This window comes from Macrosteles quadrilineatus, unplaced genomic scaffold (genome assembly GCF_028750875.1).
Source record: "Macrosteles quadrilineatus isolate MER2022 unplaced genomic scaffold, UCM_ALF_1.0 Scaffold_27__1_contigs__length_1626561, whole genome shotgun sequence".
Taxonomy (NCBI): Eukaryota; Metazoa; Arthropoda; class Insecta; order Hemiptera; family Cicadellidae; genus Macrosteles; species Macrosteles quadrilineatus.
The window spans coordinates 38,361-62,552 of record NW_026542620.1 but is presented as its reverse complement, the minus strand read 5'-3'; the positions used below and the strand labels follow the sequence as shown (position 1 = coordinate 62,552).

General features: G+C 35.6%; 1 protein-coding gene across 1 annotated transcript; it reads right to left on the bottom strand.

Annotated features, from left to right (window-relative positions):
- Nucleotides 1-7,906: 7,906 nt before the first annotated feature.
- LOC129005607 (uncharacterized) lies at nucleotides 7,907-10,066 on the bottom strand. The gene is made up of 2 exons (XM_054434556.1): nucleotides 9,928-10,066; nucleotides 7,907-8,505 (listed from the first exon to the last, which is right to left on the bottom strand). The coding sequence occupies exons 1-2, from the start codon at nucleotides 10,064-10,066 to the stop codon at nucleotides 7,907-7,909; spliced, it is 738 nt and encodes a 245-aa protein (XP_054290531.1).
- Nucleotides 10,067-24,192: the final 14,126 nt, after the last annotated feature.

The following is a 24,192-nucleotide window of genomic DNA, read 5'->3' as shown; positions in this document are numbered from 1 at the left end:
TATCGTTCTCCTGAACAACACCATTGTCACTAGTGTCTTCGAGGTGTCATCGTGGTAAATTCCATTCTTCCCCTTTGTTTTCTGCGTATTTTCAAGGGCTTTAAACATGAATCTCAAATGAGATTCATGATTATATACCTCAATGAATCATAACACTTGATCCTAAATTTACTTAGGTCAGCAGAAACAAGAGCCCAGTGTCCAGTCCCCACTGGAATATGTAGTGAGGCAAGGATTAGTCCGTATGTAAGAGGGTTAATCGTACGAAACCGTTTCATTACCCTATCTACATGTCCCTGTTCAAAGTCCACAAAAAACGCCGCGACAAGATTCAAGACCCGTGGATAATCTGCTGCACAAGAGCTGCGCAGCTCGAGTAGTCGGAGGTAGCTATGTCTTAATCATTGATACATTCATCTGGCTCCACGATCAGCATATCTCTTGGTGATAGAATAATTGGTCCGCGCATCTGGCACAACAAAAGAAAATATATGAGTACACAAGTTAGTTGATATATAATATATAGTTGTAGAATGTACACCTTCAATCTGAAAAAAAATTAATTTTCAACAACAATTAACACCCTCAATCTGAAAAAAAGAATTAATATACAACAATTAAAAGTTTATAAATCAATACCTCTATACAGTAATATTTCTTGACCACCCGCAACAAAATTAGAAATATAAATAATATATAATTTACAAAAATACTTTAAGGGGGCATCATATGCAAAATATTAATTTTTATACTATGCCATTTCAAACTGGCCAGAGTGCAGTTAATTATGTGAACTCAAATCAAACCATTCACTGCATGCATGCACATGGGTTGGAAAACAAGTACGGAGGCAAACATGGGATCCCTACTGTATCTGCAAGTTATCCAACCATAATAACCGGTTTTGAAGTTGCCTCATATTATGGCTGGGATCCTGCCATCTTCTGGGGTAACCGTACGGGTAGTATGCCTATATACAACGACTTGGGATGTAACAGTGGCAAGGAAATGCCATTTCCTATGTACTATTATAATACTGAACCAATACTGTCTAATAATAAATTTATTGACATGTCGTTTGAAGATATCAAAATCTTCTCCGGTGGCTTCTTACCACCTTCATTACACGTTTTTGTTATGCCAATAGCATCATGGAATTAATTACCTGATAGTAAAAAGTTCGTGCCGGCTACTGTAACTTGGCATATAACTACACATATTGAAATTGAAGCTTCCCAACAGTTTATGGATCCATTTATGAGTCTTGGTACACCACAGGCTGGCAGCACCTTCAACACGGACTTATTGAAACTTGACGGATATCCATACAACTGGTATGGTTATAGGTCCAGAATAGAAACATACGGAGACACTGGAACCCAGTCTGCCCAGAAGGACACACTAGCAGCAGCTGACTCTGGAGTCGCATTTAAATCTACTAAGCCACAGCAATTACAGACTACAGTTGAACCAAGTAGTAAAATTGTAACTCAAGAAAATATTTCAAGTACAAGTAGTACTATTACTACACAACAGAAATTCCAATTGAAAATGTAAATGTTCTGCGACGTGTTCCCCGATCCATTTACCTCCGGTTTGCGTGTGAGACTGTGTCACGGTTGTTGTTGATGTTGTATCCGTCGAGTGGCTGCCGGTACAACACGAATGTGGGGGTTCGCTTGGGAAGTTAAATGATTAAAATTAACCGAGCTTCTAGTAAAACACGATATATTGACTCAAACTACAATTCAGAAATACACTCAAAATATTACAAGTCCCAAAATACAAAATAGTTCTAATGCGACTAAACAGTTGATAGCTGCACTGACGGGCTCTCTGAGAACACCCTCCAGTAGCAGGTCCTAACCGAGAAGTGCCGGCTCTGCTCCAGAGTCCAGCTTAAATACGGATCTCTAAGTGGGGGCGCAACCCTCCTTCTAGAACCTTCTAGCAATATCAATAAATGTCTAATAAAATAGTTTGAGAACTGTCCATTAACAAGGTTAAGTATCATCTAGGAAGTGTCAAAGTGTTGGGTTAGGCTTTAACATATAGCTTCATAAAATAGATAGGGTTGACAGAGTTAAGGATCAACTAAACAGATAAGTGCTCTCCTTATCTCAAGAAAACAGAGGGCTGAGACCTAAGTTATACAATTTGACATATTTATGTGGGCCTCTATTGATAATTATCACAAGCATTCTTGAAAACCCTACCCTTATTGATGAACAACAGTCTCCACTTGGAGTTCCAGAGATACTAAAGAAATTCACATAAAGATCAAAACTGATTACAAACTGTCACTAAACTAAGGCACTACAACATTGACATAGTATCTATCTGTTGACCAACCTGGCGTTTCTTCTGCTGAACTTGTAAATAAGATTTATAGATTTATTTGCTTAACATTTTATTCCAAAAGATGTTTCAACACATTTTTTTATATGTGGATGAGTTTAATTTTTCCTAATTTGATTTACTTAATATATCTTTATTTAATAAATATAAATCATTTAAAAACTATTATATTCTGATAAATATTCGTTATCACATCGACCTGTTTTATTTTATAATCATTTAAATCTACTAAAAAACTTATTGTCCAGATTATTATTTTACTATAGACGGCCTACTTTGTTCATCTTCTGCCATAAATGCGATTTCCATTTCGTCTTGCCAAGTTTTAGGAAACCGACAACGTGCAATCTCGCTTACTTCACCCTTCAGACCATTTCAAAAATCCGCACATTCGTAGCTCAGTTTCCGAGTCAATAACTCGTTGCTCAGCGTCGTCGTCTACCTTCCGCACTGTAAGAGCACCTAAATATCTAACCTTCTCTGCAAACTGGTCTATGCCTTCGCCACGTTTTTGCGATGCATTTTGTAATCTTACTGATAAAAATCCAACAGTATATAAGTGTGTGAAATTGTTTCAGTGTCGTATGTATTTAACATTGAATATATTACAAATGATTTGTATATAAAAGAATAACTACAAATTTGTTGAGAGAAATAAAGCTGCTTTATTTATATCATGTTTACATAAAATGATACATTTACATGTTAATGTTATTTACATAACATATAAAAGTTACAAATGTTGTTTTATAGTTCAACATAAATATACAATGATAAAAAAACTTCTTTAATTTACTACTGTAATTTAATTTAGGTCCTGTTCTGACCTCAATTTACTATCATCATCATTGCAAGCATCACCATCATTACCTTCAATAGAATAATTATTTACATTGTCATCATCATCATCAACCGACGAGTCTAGCTCAAACCGTGGATCCTTGTAGATCCGAACCCATCACAACATACCTTGCTTGCTCTGACTAAGAGCATCAGTAAGTGACCATTTAATTTATTCCAGTTTAGAAATTAAAAACGGAACAACTCTCACATTGTCAGTCATTTCGAAAATTCTAACAAACTAATTCAGTATAGTTACTGATATTTCCCCCCTGATAATATTAATCCACTTTAAAAATTACTCACTGAGCAATTTTCATATTGACAATCAATTCGAAACTTATGTCAACCTGATTCAGTATAGTTACAAAAATTTCCCCCTTGATAATCTGAAACCACTTAAGAAATTACTCACTGAGCAATTTTCACATTATCGTCTAATCTGTCCCTCGAACCCTGGAGGGATTTCAATTTCAATCCCCGTTGAAATGATTTACGAGAGGGGTAAATTTGCATTTTATTACACGGTAAAGGGAGATGTGCGTGTAAATCAGTCCCACTGCTGCCAGTGGTCACATGGCTTGGAATCGCCACTAACTGCTCGTACACTTCATGCATAAGTGATTTATGTATTTTGACAATGTTTCTTTGATGATAGCAATCTGTAAATTAGAAACAAAAAGAAATACTATTATAATATGTTATATTTATATGAAATATGTTTAATTAAAGGCAAGAATTTTATTAATGTCTACATAAAGTAACTGAGATTTATTAATTTGATACCGTGTATCTGAAATAGAACAAACAGAAAAATGAAATTAGTAAAATAGTTTTAAAATTTATGTTATTTTCGTTTCATTCTTTTATTCGTCAACTCCTCAAAAATCTCTTTTTAATGTTTTCTATCTGAAACAAGAGCATAATGCCCATACGGTAATGTGTGAATATTATCACTTAAAAATACTCATTTATCATCAAAATATAATGAGCTAGTTTGTTCAAATTTATAGTGTACAATGTACATAATATGATAGCTTTGAATGAAATTCTCACCTTTCTATAAATTTACATTACTAAACAGAGTTGCTTCAAATTTGCTAAACTTAATTTGATTTTCTTTAACATTTTTTTTATACTTTAGCTCTTTTGATACAGTCTAAAGTGGATAAATCTATTAAAAACAATTTGCTTCTAAGACCTAGATACATGTACGTTTTAGGAGGAATTCCGCCAAACTGAAATTTATTTCATGTATCCTTTTTGTTTTTTCCACATTTCTATAAAGCATGGATGATGTAAATCATAATTATTTGTATCAAACAAATGTACGTAAACATAATTATGTTTACAAATTTACTATAAACACATTTAATATTATAAATGAAACTGTCTGTGTCCACATACCAGAGACTAAGGTTTTTAGCTCCAAAGATCTTAGGAAATTTGGCTAAGTTATAGGACTGTTAAACCTATATTAAATGATTGGCTTATTAAATGTAACTTTAGCTTTACCTAAAGGGACAAAAATTAGACCATTGGTAGTTTTTATTATTTAAATAAGTCCATTTAATAATATAATAATATATCCATAATAAAAAAAGAAATTATTTTTCATTTCAAATTTATTTATTTTATATACCTATAAATATATTTAAAATAGATTCTTTAAGTTTTTATTAGTTTATTTGGAATACGTTTTAGTATAAATATGAATTGAATGTATAAGCTATAAGCCTTGAATGTTTTTTTTATAAATTTATAATGAATATATTTTTTCCATATATTTAATATATTATTTAAATGTAATCATCTTATATTTCTATTACATTGTTTTACATTACAATAAGTATGTTAAATATACCTTTGGAAAGCATAATATTCATATTTTTGAAACATAAACAATTAGATTTATTATTATATATAAATGATAATACATTTCAAATATATTGAAACATGGCTTAGTGTGTTTGAAATATATTTAAATTATATTAATTCTCTATTTACGATATACGTTGAGCATTTTAAATATTTTACAACCTACTTTATTTACCTCAGCAATTTTTTTTAAGATCAGTGCTGTTTTTTTATCGATAATGACATGTTCTAAAAAACTACCACTGTCAGGAACTTTCATCATTATTGTCATTTCCAATACAACAACATGTTTAACGTATATAACATGAGCACATATTTAGATAATAAAAAAGTACGAAATGGTGCAATATATGTTGCCTTTCTGGGATGCAATATGGGAAACTAGGGCTTCCAAAGTCAAAGGTGCCTCACTATCTACAATTTTCAATTTATTTAATTTCCAAAATTAATATATCCAACGGTTTTCTCTATCGTATATCATTTACTTTCTTATGCTCATACCATCGGAAACAAAATTTAAATGTCTCAAGCTTTTATCAGATATTGCATTATTTTTTTAATATATCGAGATTTATAAAAAAATTAATAGTATAGCCAGACACCGTCGGCGACCCGGATAACCTGAACAGTTGACTGCAGAGTCTCGGTGTTCAATGATACCGTCACCCTGTACCACTCAGGCGCTACCCTTGGGGCGATCCGAGTAAAGAGGTCGAGAGGAAAGCTCACAATCATCAGTAGTGTGACCTCCAAAAAAAAAAACAACAAGGTTTAGCTTACCTTAAGGTCACAAAAAAACAACTCTAGGACTTCGGTAGGCCAAATAATAACCAAAATGTACGGTATTTAAAAACAGACAATATAATTTTCAAATAATAGCCTCATTTTTATCACACACAAAAACACAAACTTAACCTAACTCGGAGACTCCGAAACAAACCAGGATTAATCTTAATCACCCATTTAGGGTAGGCTACTTTAAGAAGAATTTAAAAAGGCTATTTGCAAAATAGCAGAATTATTGAGAAATTAAAAATCTATTAATCAGGTTGAAGTTAAAACAATTTATCAAAAGAGTGTTAATTTAATAAGTGAATAAAACTATAAAATCTGGCCGATTTCATGGACCAAGAGAATACATTTTAAAATTCGAGTAAAAAAAAAATAGAAATTTAAGTTAAATTCTAATGAAAAGAAATTTGGGGATCCCCTATTAATTGGTTAGGCTAGCCGATTACATTTTAAGTTAAAATAAAAAAAAAATTCTTAGCTGATACAGTCCAAGGGGTGCCTGAGTTCTGCGCCGGTACAACACCGGAGCAGCCGAGCCATGACGGTTGGTAGGCCTATGCCAAATGTAGAGGGGAAGAGCAGTCCATCCCACAAACCAGCGGTAGACCCACACCCTGGATAACATTATACCCAAAACTGAATAGTAAAAACCCAAGCCTGCTCGCGGCGGAGGGATATTAGAGCAGTGTGAATCCCAAACAAAAGACTCAAGTACCAGATCTTGATTTGGAAGTTTAATATTGAAATAGAGAATAGTCACAAACAGGAGCAATAAAGAACATTTAATAAAATACTAATAAATCTAGCAGAAATTACTTAAAAGCACGAGAACTACATTATTAAGAGCAGAAGGCGGAACGAACAACTCTTGGCGTCCCCCACGGCCAACGAAATAAACAGATCGACGACTCACACATGTACTATAACAAATCCTGGTTGGTATACTATACAAAATGTGACAGCAAACTGTCACACTAGTGACTGCGGACCGTGGACTGGAGAACTTTTTTACATTGAGTGTGGTTCTGGAACTTCCCTTCCATGCAGAAAATGCAAGAATGAAAGGAAGTTCGTTCTTCATAGGAAGAAAGCGCCTGTGTCGTCGAAAGTGTACTCCTATCTAAAAGTCCTATCCCTCCCATATCCTGGGTTAGATGATTTGGAAGAGCTAGCACCTACAAGAAGGTGTGCCTTTTCCCTAGCTTTAATCTGGTTCTTAACTAAAGTGCATAATGTTTGCACATCTAAGGAGTTATTAACATTAGTTATACAATTCTTAACTCATATTTACTAATTAATAAGACACTTAAAACTAAACTTTATTCAACTAACTAAATTTATATACCCGCTTCCACAATTAATCTTCTTACTGGACAAGAAAAAACTCAATCATCACCTATAATTTCGCGTCACGATGGTAGCAGAGCGTGGTTTAGTACCACAGGACTGCAGCTCTGGCTACGTTTACATTAGCTTCGCCTCTAACGAGTGTGAAGTTAATATCTCCGCAAAGGCGTGAAGCTTTCACTATGTCCGGTTCTAAGCCAAGTAGGTAGGCTTGTGCGAAAAACTCATCAGTTTTTGGAATCAACCTCGTTCTAGATTCTCAATCCTCGACCTACTGACATCAACCAGTCAGTCCTCGACCTACTGGCCGGGATCAGTCCTCGACCTACTGACCACAATCAGTCCTCGACCTACTTACCTCAATCGGTCCTCAACCTACTGACCAAGATCTAGATTTTCAGTCCTCGACCATGTCCTAAATTTTATTCGGATCAGTGGGTCGCCCCACCCCGGAATAGGGAGGGGGGCCTCAACTGCGGGTTTATAAGACTATCGGTTCAAGCTGCAAAAGCACAGTTTGCTTTGCGCTCACATCCGCTGCACACCTTTTTGGTAAGTGCTACTGGTTTCTCTTTTTACATCTACTCACAACTTTTTACACTTTGACAATACTTTACACTCTGCTCACAGACGTACACACTTACTTATTGACAGGATAAGAAATAACAAGAGCTATTGGTTGGTTTTTTTTTTAATTGAAAAGTTCAAGTAAAAAATCGTCCTCTAACGACACATAGCCAGATGAACTACTAGCTGAAGCTTCAGCTAGTAGTCCATCTAGACTATCTTCGTCAGAGGATATATTGATAATTTCTGGTGACGGTTGAGGTGGCGGCGGGGTTTGCCGCGACGGCTGCGGCGTGAGTGGTTCCTCAACCACATCCTCAGGCGGTGGCGGCGATGTTTGCCGCGACGGCTGCGGCAAGAGTGGTTGAGGAAGCGATGTCGGCGGGGTATGCCGCGACGGCTGCGGCGTGAGTGGTAGAGGAGGCGGTGGCGGCGGGGTATGCCAAGATGTTGATTGCTGTGGCGACAGTGGAGCTGGTGGAAATAGCAGCAGCGGCGACAGCGGTGGAACTGACCCCAGCGGCAGCGGTGACGGCGCGGTTGCTGCAAGCGGCAGCGGTGACGACGTGGTTGCTGCAAGCGGCAACGGTGCCGGCGGAGGCGTAAATCTCCGACGCACAGCTGGAATGCCACTTACGACCGCTGTAGGTTTTCTCTTTCTGCCGAGTTGCACCTCGTATCTCTGGGTCTTCTCGCAGCGCATCACTGCTGCCATCAATCCCGCTGAAATATATAAATATGTTTATACAACTTACTCTGACTGGCTATATAGACACTGTTGCACTTGACTAGTGTATATTTTTAAGTTGTCGTTACACTTGACAAGCTTAGTAGTTTGTAATCATACTCCCCATAAGCTTTTAAGATAACTAAAAGTCACTCACTCATAAACCGTACACTTGAAATTAATTGTTATAACAAGAAACCTTGCACAAAACAGTCCATTGTTTCATAAATTACCCTTGTGTTTATGCAAGTGTTGTATTTCTGAGTCTGGTTTTATTTCATATAATTTCCATACTACAGTACTCGTTTATACATAGAGATTCATATATTTATTGTATTGGCACTATCAACTATTGACGTTCCGTTAAAACCCGTTTTATCAAAAGTTTAGTAAAGATATATTTGTTTTATCGACAATGTGTTATAAACAAATACGTTTCAGATTGACTTTGTATACGTGAACCATACTCCTAACAAATGTTACTTTAGAGACACTCGTAGATTGATTATATTAGTCAACGTGATCCAATAATTTCATTATTTGCATTCACTACACAAACATATGTTTAGTAATATATTTGTTTTATTGACATACAAAGTGGTGTACATTTTGGATTTACTTTAAACATGTGTACATGAACCTGCTAACAATTATACAAACTTTAAGGGGACTCGTGTATTTATTATCAACATTCAATTTTATAAATCCCTATAACATTCGTTAAAGTAAATACTGACTTTTTAGTTAGGATCAAATTTGTTTGATCAACATAGTATAATACTGTTTAAAATCTGTATTTGTTTTACATAAGTCTAACAGTTGTTCGTACAAGTTATACATAATGTATTTTACTACCATATGCTGGCAGACGATTATCTTGACTATACAGTAGTTATGTTCTCTACTTGAACAGGTACAATTTGTAAACACAACTACTTTACTACTTGTGTATAACTTTACAATATATCACATTAGTCAATCCAACTGACCGTCACAAAGTACTACCCGTTGTCCTAAATTATATAAACCCAGTCTATAATCAACTAACTCTATTGTGGTGTTTATTTACAGTACAATGTCAGACTTCAAGTCAAAATTGAACAATTTGGAAGTAAGGAGAGGTCCGCCGAGGGCAGCTATATCAGATTTGATCGATCGAGCTGGTTATCTAACCACTGGTGCGAGGCTACATTCTCACCGGGAGTACGGCACAAGTGTGATTCTAGACATAATATTTGACAGGACGCCACACATTGTGTTCCTACCGAAACGCTTCGCTTTGAACCTGACTCAAGCTGAGATAGACACGATCGCAGCTGGCGGGTACAAAGTTAAATGTACCGGGAAGACCGGAAGGTCCCCTAATGTTCAGATTTTTCAATAAATACTCTAAATCATAATTTTGTTTATTTACTAACCTGGAGTATAATTGGAGACCACCTCGATGATCTCGTACGATCTTGACTCCTTAACCGTGTGGCGGGCTCGTAGATCTCTCAACGCTGCCATCGCCTCATCCTCGTTGTCAAATTTCAATAGTACCGCAAACCGCGACATGATGTGACTGACTGCATATTCTTCTCTACATGCATTTATACCCAATCCACACTAAGGGGTTTACCCTGACTTCGCAAGTTGGTCACCTAATTTTACCTGGTTGCATTAAGTGCAGTCGGTCACCTACATATTGCAATATACACCTTGTGACCCAGTGCACTCGGTCACAGAGACAAGGACGACCACATGTCGGCCCAGACACTGAACGCTCGCAAGCCAGACAAGGTCGACAGCGTACACCGTACAAGTCGCCGTTTCATACTTTGTTTCTCAGGCACTGCAAGTACAAAAGTAGTGTAAGTAGTAGTTAAGATAGAGGATTATATATCTACTGGTCGCAGAATGTATTAGTCTCTTCTGTTACCTGTCAAGAGCGTTCGACTGTGTACACCATGATATACTGATTCAGAAGTTGCGGTTTTATGGTATCAATTTTATCGTACAAAATTTTATGGTTTTAATTGTTGGTTTCATTTCTATCCAACAGACCACAGTGTATAAATTTGCAGTCACTGGGGATTAAGTCTGATTATAGATTAATTACAGATGGTGTACCTCAAGGGTTCATTCTTGGCCCTTACTCTTCTTGGTTTTAACTTTTTAAGTATGAGTACAGCGCAAACACAAAAAATGGGGTTTTGGATAACATATTTTTTAAAGTTTTGTGTTTATTTCAAATGAAACAGTTAAATTACCTTCCTCTTTTTATTATTCAGTGAGACTGGAGCTTTTTTAAGCCTCTCGTTTTTTCTTTTGCAACAGTAAAAGCGTCGTCTAGGCTGTTGATCTCCTTCCGAGCCAGGTGATAGAGGTTCAAACCAGTCATTTGAACCAGGGAACTAAACCGAATCAGATGGTGTGGAATGCAGAGTTGGTGGGCTACACGGGCTCATAAATCTATCTGATGGTTCAGTAAAAATCCTCTCTCGAACCAGATGGTGTGGATTGCAGAGTTGGTCGGCTACACGGGCTCATGAATCCATCTAATGGTTCGGGAACATCCTCTCTCGAACCAGATGGTGTAGATTGCAGAGTTGGTCGGCTACACGGGCTCATGAATCCATCTAATGGTTCAGGAACATCCTCTCTCGAACCAGATGGTGTAGATTGCAGAGTTGGTGGGCTACACGGGCTCATAAATCTATCTGATGGTTCAGTAAAAATCCTCTCTCGAACCAGATGGTGTAGATTGCAGAGTTGGTGGGCTACACGGGCTCATAAATCTATCTGATGGTTCAGTAAAAATCCTCTCTCGAACCAGATGGTGTAGATTGCAGAGTTGGTGGGCTACACGGGCTCATAAATCTATCTGATGGTTCAGTAAAAATCCTCTCTCGAACCAGATGGTGTGGATTGCAGAGTTGGTCGGCTACACGGGCTCGTGAATCCTCCTGGTTCTGATGGTTCCGAGAATGTTCCAACAACAGAAGTTACTGTAATAAGAATAAAGAATAATCTACTGTCCAAACTAAGATTAAAAAGTTTGGCATATTTCTCTAGGGTTTCACAAACAAACCAGCTACACTGTAAATAAATAATAAATAAATAACGTTTTTATTAGCCAGCGTATATCAGATCAAAGATCTGTTTTACATTAAAACTTTTGTCAACTATAACAAATTAAATTAAATTAAAATACAAGTTCCTTAAAGAGTAAAACTACCGATTGTAATACTGAATACTAAAATTTCAATCTGTCTGCACTAGTAGGACAATTTTTGTTACTTCTTATAGTAGAGGTAAAAGAGACCTCTCCCTCCCCTCCTCTTCTTTTACCCTGAGGGGTAAAAATCCTTAACCCCCTCCTGAACAATCCTTATCTCTAGTAGGACTTATCGCCCCAGTGACTTTCAAAGATGCCCAAAAACTTTTTGGATCATTACATTGCACATACTTTTCAAAGAAACGTTCTTTTTTATTTCTTAAAGCTACATTAATCTTATATTCTTGCTTTACAGTATGCCACTCTTGTTTCACTGTTCCTTTGATTTAAAAAGTATATTCTTGTAATTGTTAGCAATGCAATATTTTTTTCTCTATCCATCGAGCTTTCTTCTTTGTGGCTCGCTTCCTTACAACCGGTGCACATAAATCATAGATAAAAAGTATTTTCTCATTTATGGCCAGTACTACGTCATCCACACTATCAAGAGATTAAATGCAGTTCCAATCAATTGTAGATGCGAGTTCAAGGACCTCTTCAGCTTCAGATCTCTAAGTGTTTAGATCGCTTAGCTTTCCTATAATGTGTGTGTGTAGACTCATAATATTTTTTTTTATCTTTAAGGTTTTAAAAGTTAAATATTTTGCAGAAGATGACATTTTGCGGCTGATTCGATAAAAATTATTGGTTCATAACCATACAAATATTTTATATGATTATTAAATACTATACTACTATTATTCTCGAAATCACTGACCATTCTCGCTAGCAATCTTCCGTTTCAATTCTGCCAGATGCTTTGTTTGCAGGACAGTGAGGTCCGCTCCGGCAAGGTTGACTCGTAGTCGCCAAACCTCTTGATTGAAGAGACCTTGGAACAATAGTGAAATTTGATGTGTTATGTGATCTTATCCTTCTTTGTATTCTGTAAAAAAGTAATATAAAGACAAAATATATCGTTTTAAACAATTGACATAATAAATATTTCAAAATTAATTATTTCATTAGTAAAATTATGTTATGTTATGTAATGATTATGTAATGTTAAATTTATATATTACATTATGTACAATACTTTTATATATTTATTCATATAAATTGGCAATAATATTGCTGATATTACTTTAAAATATTAATCAAATTCTGTTAGTTCATTTTTACAACCACTATTAAACTAAAACAACTTATGATCTATATATAACCATAACTATTAACTATAATTATAATATTTTTAAGGTGAATGTTAAACATTTTTTTGTAAAGCATAAACAAAAAGATATCTATCCATCTATTGGATTCAGGTTTAATAGGTAAGAAAACCAAATTTTAAATTAAATCTGAAACATCATTTGAAATTGTCATTAAATTATTAGTAAAATATAATTATAAATGATAAGAAAACCATATAATGATAAAACATATTAATGTACCTTCATCGTGGTAAGGGCATAGTGGATAGTCTATGTGACCGGTATTGTAAGGATATTTTAAATCTACTTCTAAAATGAAACCTGTACCATTAGTGATGGTGTTCATGTCAAATGTTGATGGTAGATAAGACACTTAAAGGGGTTTTCTCCCATTTGTATCATAATGTGTCTTTGTATGCAGCCTTAGTACCGAACTGTTTCTTTTAAAGTTCTTTTTGCAATAGTCACATTCATAAGGTCTTTTATCGGTATGCACAACAAAATGGCTCTTCAAATCTTCTTTTGTTTTAAATGCTTTTTTAGAAGTAGAGCATAAAACCAGTTAAAAAAAAAAAACATTTCCAAACACATAAAGATATTTTTAAAAATTATTGTATTTTTCATGTGGATAAAAATCCTAGTATGAGTGTGAATTTAAAATTAGGTGTATTTCATTGTTTTAGCTGCAAGGCAGGTGGTTCTATTACAAAACCTTTAAATAAAATTAACAAATGAATCATTGAACAACATTTTCTTTTGGTTTCCAAGAATTCCACTTCGTATGATCAAACCCTAACCATTTTACAAATAAAAAAGGTTTTTTACGAACTTTTTTTCTTTTATTACCTTTTCCACAAAATACTTCTTTACAATTAATTAACTAAGGCATGCGGTTCATGAAGATGTCCCTTCCGTTGATGATGGCAACTGCGGATCTCCCCGAGGCTGATGTCCCCTGGCGCTCGGATGTCTTCCCTGTTCTGGTCGAGGGATATGCAGGTGTGCCCCCTCGTGGCTCGTCCAGCTAGCGGTAGGTCCTGAGTCCTCATGACTTTCCATACCATACTTCCATTCATACTTTCCGTTCCGTGAGAGCCCCTAAGTGCCTAACCCTTTAGCTCGACCCCCTCGCTACGTTTTTGTGACGCACTCTACAATTACATGTAATTAAAGTGATCATTTCTCTTACTAGTGAATCGTTCTAACAAAGCTTTACGCACCTCATCCTCCTTAGCTTCAGGCAAGCCATCACCCTCTAATTTGCTAAAATCGAATTTTGAAGATGAAAATGTTTCAGCAGGTCCCCGTGTTTTAATCTTATAATTGTAACCTTAGTTGTTTCCATCCCCCTAATATGGCAGCTTGGTCTAATTGACCCAGGAAATCCTTAATGGATGGTCCTGTCCCATCCCCACGAAACGTTTCCAGCATAGAAGCCACCCCTAAATCCATGGTATGCAATTTTTCAAGTCGCGCAACCGCCTGCTCCAATTAATCCCCGTCTCCGGGCATGTTTAAATATGTCAATGTAGATTTATACATTTTCTGAGGGGACCTTCTATCTCCTATCGACTTTATCATTCACTAATTGATAAGGCGTCGCGTATTATTTACTACAAAGTGACGTACACACGTGGATGAATTGTGGTCTGCGATAAGAGTTAACACTAGGAAACAAATAATCGCGGTGCTCAATCCTAGCATTAACCCAATGACAATTCCCTTAAATAAAGACCACATTTAATTAACCTAATATCAAAATATCAAATCAAAATGTAAAAATATTACAACAAAATTCAACAATAAAATTAAATTAGTTTCATCATTACACTACATTTTTGAGAAGAAAAAAATTAAAATAATCAAATACAAAATTATTTAACCATGTCTTAATTACATTTACTTCAATTATTCTATCACAATTTTCGTCACTTTAACTCTCTTGATACCCGCTTCGGATGTATAGTTGGTACGGTTATTTATCCTACTCTCAATAATTCTAGTGACTAATGCACGCAACAAATTTTGACAACCTTCAATTAACAAATCGGGATCGATCACTGGTATATAATATTCCGGTTTCTTAGAAGCGGACATTAGGCTTTGGAACTTCGTACATTGGTACGTATGTTGGGTCTTCTTCCGATTTTACCGGTGTAGGCCTATTAATTTTCGGAACAGGTGGGGCGCATTGTGTCGGTTCCGGCAAACTTCTTATACTAACTTGACTATTACTGGATCCGGTACTAAATTGAGGCTGTTCGTGATCGTAAAAGGCTGTGATAACGGCAGATCTTGACCCAACTCGGGTAAAAAAAGACGTTTCAAATTTATTTCTTGATTGTGTCGAACTTAACTCTCCTGGAGCAGTACCAAACGGTCTGGATGACGATGCCTGCTCCATACACGGTTCTTTAAGTTTACCTCCCTTATTTCCCAGCTTAATCAACTATGGGCAGCCACTAAAATAATAATGCATACATGAATGAAAAATAGCAAAATAGCGAACTCTATATCATCAATGCCTACATCCAACAAACAGGACAGCTTCACTTCACTGTTTTCCGCCAACATCGACCGACAGATCGCCAGCACTTTTAGTTAATTTTACTTAGAATTACTTTACACTCGCGTTGCAATAATTGGATCAACATGGCCTTACGCCCTTCGATAGTCCGTTCAGTTACAAGTACTTGGTCAACAATAGCATTCAATAGTTGTCTCCTACGTTCTTTCGAATGATTAATATACCAAAGTTGAACTTCCCGATTACCACCCATTTAGTACATCATCTTTCCTTCTAAGTTAAATTACATTAAACATCAAAAGAAAATTTAACATTCAACAGTCTTGACCCTTAATTTTCATTTAACTATTCAATGATGGAGCCTTAAACACACTTAGGCAAAAATACAATTTGACTCAAACATCCGCAACTAAAAGAATTGCCACATATCCCAATGCGTTCCTAACTTCCACTGTGCGAAGGGTGTACCGCACTACGTCGTCGTGAAACCAACTCCTACAATACTTCCAACACCTAGTGAACGTGTGAGCCCCTTCTACTACTCGCTCATCGATAAGATCAAAATGATCCACCACACATAATCTCTCACACCTAATATACGTATGCCCCAATCGGTAGTGAAATGTAACTAGCAAAACAACTTGACTACTATTAGCAACCAATTCAAAATTATCAAAAAACAACTTATCCTTGAGCAAAGTAATTTCTTCTGACATTTGAACAAACAATAAAAAAAAACGATTAGGCTTAGGGTTTACAAAATAAATTATTACTCCTAATCTCGCCCCTTAACAAGCCCTCCTACCAAGAAAAAAAAACAAATTTACACCTGACACCAACTGTCAAGGTTGGCGAGCCAGGGTAAATTAAATGCAAAGTGACAAACAACCAATATTCTTTATTTGACCCTACATATACTACAATGCTAATATACAACGTAACATGATTTAATTTACTTTAAAGGAGGGAATAATCGACTGAACGAGCCAGACACCTAATCAGACATACCTTGCAGTAGCCAGAGTAACTTCTTGCCTGAGGGGGGTCGTCACGAGTGAGTGGGTGTAGAGAGTACTCGAGAATAGAATAGAATGGAATGAATGCCAGTAGACGTCGCCCAGATCGGGGCAAAATTGACCTTGAGATGATCTAGGTGTAGATAGGGTACTCTCAGCTGATTAGTTGACCGCAGCTGACCACGTGACGTCAGTAGGTGTTTATATTAAATAAATTATGGATAAAAAGTGTCGGCTTGACCGGGGTTCGAACTCGGTTCTTTTTATTGGTTGTCGGAAGCGTTACCATTGAGCTACAACAGCAGTTATGGGTATAGGTCTTATATTGGTAAATGACACCTTACCTTATATATACAGGGTGTGTATTGGAGGTTTGATTTTAACCTGGTTCATGGGTTCAATTTTAACCAATCACAAATCATGTCATTGGAGGTTCACGGGTTCGATTTTAACCAATCATTTCCGGTTATCGGGTTCAATCCTAACATATGCTAAATATGTAGTAGTTTTAGAGGTTCATGGGTTTGATTCTATCTTATGCTAGAGGTTCATGGGTTCAATCCTAACCTATCATATGGAGGTCTATGGGTTCAATCCTAACCTATGCTAAATATGTAGTAGTTTTAGAGGTTCAATCCTATCCTGTCAATTTAGAGGTCTATGGGTTCAATCCTGGATGTAATCTAATCACAGCTGTTTATTTCAGCTGATTAGCTGTAGACGTCACCTGGTTTAGAGGTTCATGGGGTTCATATGCTGTAGTGTATAATGTTTAAACTTTATCGTTGAGCATAATTGGTAAATGTTGAATGTTATACTATATATATATATATATATATATATATATATATATATATATATGCTGCTATAGTGTATAATAAATGTGAAACAGTTGAAAGAAGGCTTAACTTTACTAAAAAAAAACTACCAAATATAGTATGTTTGACTTTATGCTAAATGAGTCATTTTGGGTTGTTTTTTTGTATTGGAGGTTTGATCCTGTCTAGGTTGGAGGTCTATGGGTTTAATTCTAACCTAGCTGGTTATATGACTTTATGTATGTAACCACAAGTTAAACAGGTCTATTATACTAGAGTGCTAGTGTTGATGGTATAATTATAGTAATGAATGTATAAATATATAAGATTCTTTATAATGGATTACATCTATGTATTACTTGTACTATATTTTAATACATCTTGTATAAATGTTTTACTCTAAGTTGCCATAGTTTACAAACTTGTTATCATGTAGCAGTGATTCTTACTATCTCGGTTGATTACGTGACCTCAAACCAACGCTTTGTTAATTAGTAACAACTGATTATATGACTTTACTGTGTCCTCTACAGCTGTATAGTTTGTTATGAGACGGCATCAGTATTACAGCTTCTATTATGGGTAAGTATTTATAAGTAACTATTTATTAAAACTAATACTATTCTGAATTTGTATTATAATACAAGTGTATTAATAATACAGGGGTTTTGAAGATAAATAAAAATACTAGGTTTATTCAGACAAATATGTATTCAGCCTATCGGCTATAAATTCTCTACAAAAAGGGCATCTATATACCCTGTGTGCACAATTAGGGCATAACGTATGTCCACACGGTTGTAAAGCAACCGTGGGTGCGATCTCTAGACAAATTTGACATGCTACCGAATTAATTGGGGGGTTTGATGGTCGTGGGGTACTTTGTGTTATCATAGTATCTATTTAGCTAGTATCCTGCCTTAGCACACCCTCTAAAGTGCTACGGAGGTCCTCCCATAGAGCGGATATAGCTGTAGGTTGTAGACCACATGCGTATGAATATCCTTCTAGCGTATTTCCGGCAAGGTTGGCTATAGTTAGTAGTTCACTCCGTAATGTCGAGATTCTACCTGCTGCTGCTGCGGGTAGGGTAAATTCTGGGTTATTCATAGACTGAAAAATATTACACAAGAATTAATGTTTTTATCTATTTATATAAAATAGTATAAACCACAAATCAGTTGGTTAGTAAAATTTATTACAGCAGTATGTAAGAAACCTTTTAAGTTGGTGGCAAACAACAGTTAAATTTTTGTGTGAAAAGTTTAGTGTAGTGTAAACATATTAACTAATTTATACTTAATTTTCTTTAAAGGATACCTACTCTTTGAATCAATCTTCCGCGAAAAGTTTCAATACGAGCGCTCTGTTGACAGCTACGACATTCAGGTATAGTTGAAGCAGGATTCTGAAACTATAAATAAGTAAAAATAGAAACATATATATATTAAGCTGATTTTTATTTACTTCAATAGAGTGTTTAACTGATGAAATTGTTCAACATGTATTAAAAATTCTATCTAATATAAGACACTTTGAGGGTATAACAGGTTGTGAAATAATTCAAGAAACAGATGGAAAATATAATATATATTGTTAACAGAATAAAATAATATATTTACAAACATCAATTGTACCTTTCATTTAGTATGTTCCACATTTCAGTGTGTGTTCGGTCAGTAGCATCATTAAGAAGACCATTTGCCCACATCAACAAGAGACCGTGGGCCAGTGGATAGGGCTGTTTTTCCTAGTATTTTTTAAGGCGATTACAAACCTGCCAATCCACTCTTACCACACGATGGTCAAACCGCGGTTCGAGTGAGAAGGGGTATGTATTGGCCATAACAAACACAGGAGTCCTATACACTGGTTCTGGATTCCTGAATTTAATGTTTGCCAAGAATGGTTTGCCCTGGAGTAAATTGAGTACAGTTTCATCAAAACTACGGTCAAAATTGCACTCATCCCATTTTTATGGCAAGTGGAAAAAGCTAAGTTGTGACCCCTGGAAGGATTCTCCATCTTTCCAGGGTTCAGGCTAAAATCACAAATGCCATCTATAAAAAAGTTCTTACCGCAATTAGCCGGGCCAATCAGACACAGACAGTTCTGTTTGCCACTGGTCTTCTCGAAGATGTCATATACTACTTTCAAAAACTTCTTTGCCTCCTCCAGATCAGAATTGAATTGAAAATGGAGGAGGTCCAACAGCATAAAAACAGACTCTTTACAAGACCAGTACACTTTCCTTATCTGGTCACTTGACCCGGCTGAATAAACATTTAGGGTGAAGCCCTTCGTTTGAAGGTCGTACAGTTCTTTGCCTGTCATGTCGTTGATTTCTGATCTAAACTGCCTCAACGCATTATCAAACAACAGACCTGTATGCGACACTTCTTGCAATTTTTCTATACGGAACCAGTCTCTAGAATAGGACAACCCATTAGTGGGACATATGAGGAAACGTTTCATCAGTAATACAAGGTCACTACTTTTGACTCTGTACTTACTGTTTGAAAAGTTCTCCATCAGTACCAGCCACTGCTCTTGTTGAACTGCTGTGCCGGTGGAGGAGGTGGAGCCTTGGCTGACGTCATCTCTGCAATTATCTCAGGAAGTCTGTGGACGCCTGTCTCCCGGTCTACCCATAGGTTCTCTGCCCCGGCGGTATAGTTCGCTAAGGCTCGGCCCATGGGATCGTCCGGGTTCAGCTGGATTTGGCTCCGGTGGATAGCATATTTCCACCACTCCTGGGGTGAGAGATGCTTCACATCCTGACGTCGGTAAAGCTCCACCTTGGCGATGAATTCCCCCTGGTTGTCCGGATTTCTCACAGTAAAGGACTTGTTTTGGTTCCTCCATGTGATAAATGCAGATGCCGAGGCTTTCACCGTCCAACCGGTGGATTGGGATGGCCTTCCTGAATATGATGGGGTACCTGCGCCAGTTTGTGAGGCGGGCACACCGGCAGTTTGAAGAATTCCATGAGCAGACGTGCAAACAGTGGAAGTGTTGGAAGTTTGGTCGGTTGTGGTATGAGACATAGTAGCGTTGTTCAGCTCTGTATCTGATTGGGACAGACCGTCTTTTATCTTCATTTGCAAGTTCTGAAATAAAGTCTTGATCAGGCCCCTCTCCTTCACACTTGTACATCTCGACCAGTAGGTACTTGTTGACAAGACTAAGGATTGAATCAACGACCTGTCCCCATGTCCAGCATCTGTCTCCTTCTTCATCAGATTTATTATTGAGTCCATCACTTATATCATGTCCACCATGAACATCTCGTTGACCTCTTCCATCGTTTCCACCTCTTCCTCCATCTGTGACGTCCATAGAGCTGCAAGAAGAAGATGATGACAGCATAAGATCGTTCGCGAGACCATCATGAGGAAGGACCGCAGCGGCATCCCTCGGGAGGCGGTTGTCTGCTGCCCACTCGCTGATCCAGCTTCCTCCTGTGTTGATGTGTGACATGGTGTCTCTGTTACTTTCATCTTCTTCTTCGGTTGAGCATTCAGAGGAGTCCACCTCCTGCCATCGATAATAACACCCAAGCTATTACTAATACTTATTTTATTTTCAACAGTTCTCTCCTACTGCACTTCATTCAGCACCTTCAACTTCAGCTGCATCTCAAACACCAATGGTATCAGCAATGGTTTAATTTTGAGTTTTACTTACTAGTTGATTTATCATTAGGCCAGTAGGCAATATTATATTTGGATCACTCATTTACTAGTTAGTTTATATCATATAAAACTAGGGTAGCTTTCTCTTCTAATTTAAAGTTTATTGTTGAAGGAATTAAAATAACTGAATAAACCTCTGCTTTAAAAACATATACCACAGATTTATATAAACATCTGTAGATTTAATGATGTAGTGTTTAACTAATATTCTCTCTATAAAACAGAATAAAATAGATCTGTATAGGTGAAATATTTGTTCAAGTACTATGTCAAGTCCCAATGAGTGGAAAATAATATGGTTTGTAAACCAGGTATAGCCTACTGTTGGGATGTAAAACCTATAAGTTGTTAGAACTAAAAATATATGTGTTGAAGTAATTTTGTGATTAGTTAACTAATTAATGCAACTCTATTCAGGTGTAAATTTTTTTCAGATTAACAGCTACAAAGATTAATAAGTTTGATAAATGGGGTGTTGGAAAATAATATGGTTTGTAAACCAGGTATAGCCTACTGTTGGGATGTAAAACCTATAAGTTGTTAGAACTAAAAATATATGTGTTGAAGTAATTTTGTGATTAGTTAACTAATTAATGCAACTCTATTCAGGTGTAAAATTTTTTCAGATTAACAGCTACAAAGATTAATAAGTTTGATAAATGGGGTGTTTTTATTTTGTTAAATCTTTAAAAAAGAGATAAATAATAGGGGAAATTTAGTAGTTGTGTCTCAACACCTTTATTTGCTGTATATATTATGAAGATAATTAGGGAAGTTTATTATTACTAATTAAAGAAGGCTTAGTAAGCTAATATCTTTAGTAGAGTTAAAACCTTTAAAGTAATTACCTAACTATATCAGCAATGGTTTAATTTTGAGTTTGTTGTTAATAATAATTTGTACTTGTTCCTACAAGCCACTAGTATTAACCTTTATATGTCTTTTAATGTTGAAATACTTACTACAGGCTGTATATGCCAAGAAGGTTGGGGTGGTCCAGCTGATTCAGTAGTCACTGTAGCATTAGCCTGTGTATTTGATGATAATGACCTATTTACAGTCAGCCAAATTCCATCTGTTGATGGTGTTTGAGATGCAGCTGAAGTTGAAGGTATTGAATGAGGTGTAATAGGAGGCACTACTGCTGTAGGTCTAACGACAGAAACTGTTGTAGGAGAGAGCTGTTGAAAATGAAATAAGTATTAGTAATAGCTTGGGTGTTATTAAAATAATATTAAATTGTTCAGGTAATGCTACCTACATGTTCCGATGAAAACATTCGTAAAAAACTTGAAGGCTCCAGCATTATCATATTTGTAATTTCCTCATGTGGGAAACCTGGAATGGGTGTTGAAGTTGAAGGAAAGTTTGTTAGGTCCCTCTCATAAAACACACCATCAATTTTATCAATCAGTTTGCAAATAATTTAAATTCCATTTTAAATTGATGCAATAGAGCAATTGATGATAAAACCAAATTTGAACAAACAAGGTCTCCCAAAGGTCAGAAAGTCCTTGATAATTTAAGATTGTTACAACATTCCGATGCACTGATAATCAAAACACTAAAATGTCTGTTAACTTCGATAGATTGATATTAACTGCAACATATCCATATTAATTTTGAAAAATTGATTAATACAATATGATGTTATTGTAATTAAATTTGATATTCAATGAATTCCTATTTTAATGTAATCCTAATAGGAGGAATATTTAGTATATACATTCGCCTAGTGGGTCGGATGATGATTCGAGTGTCCAATCGAAATCGATCACCACTTACCAACTTTCATATGTATTTACCGTCTTGTGATTAAACAGCATAAGTGTACATATATTATCAGTAGTGTTATTAGACGTATATCTTTTATTTTTCAAATATTTAGTATACAAACAAAACTCAAATGCAAGAATTTTGTATATTAATAATGGATCATTCAAACTTTACTCATCTTCGAAAGATATAAAGCCTTTAGAGTAGAAAAGGCACAATTATAAGCGAATGAGCGTAGTAGCAAAAATATAGCATATTGTTATAAATGGTTGGCTATACTTTCCATTGCCTGGAATTGTCAAAAAGGTTATGTAAATAGTGTATAAAAATCATGTTTAAAAAAAAAGTTGTTATATGTTAACTTTCTACCAGTGTAATAAAGGAAATTGAAAACACAAATTAATATCACATATACAAGTTTATTTACATATTTCAATAACATAATTTATAGTGTCCATAAGCCAATGTGTTAATACCATCATCTAGAATATGTATTTTGTCATCATTTGCGTTCAGTTCAATTTTATTAGCTTTACAAAAAAAAATGATAAAAGCCGTTAATAGTTCTAATTCTATGGTCTTTTGATCGAAATAGAGTTTGTTTCTTTAAAATATTTAAGTCTCTACTAAACAAAGACTTTTAAAAATCATCAAAGTTGATGGCTTTTTCCACAACCTTTTTGTTGACACCTTTAGGTTTTTTCTTAAAGAACTGTTCGAATATTTCATAACAGTAAAGCTTTACACGCAAACCTACATACTCAATTATTATTTTGCCAGAACATTCATCCTTAAATTTACCTAATACTTTATGGTTACTAGCTGAAAAGCATGCAATCAAATTAAAAAAATAAAAGTATAGAAATACTGTTTTAATTCAGGGCTATTCATGCGTACATATATATCATCAGTGATAATTTCATAAAAAAGTGAAAAGTGAATGTTTTTGGCAAGCTATTAGCCAACACACTTAATGATCTATCAATAAAACTATTAGTATCCACGAATCTTAAAGTGATGTCTGATTGAGTATATTTGGAATGTAACATATTTTTCTTTGAATTATGTATTAAACCCACTCTATAATTATCACATCCTAATTCTCGTATTACAAAATGGTTGTCATAGTTAGAACTTCTATGCTTAAATACTGGTAAAATTTTTTGAGATTGCCTCTTTAGATTACATTGTGAACACAGCATTTTCCTAAATAGTCCACTGAAGTGGCAGTGATCACGAACGGGACAACTAATTAATGTTATTTCACAGTCACACAGTTCATAGTTTGTAGCATTTTAAAAATGTTATTTATCATCATTTGACAAAAGTAGCATAGGGGAATTTAATTGTGTTAAATCACCAATTAAATTAGCCAGAGTTTTCATGAATGCATACATTTTTCAGGAGCATCTGACCCTCGATAAATGTATGGTTCTTTAGG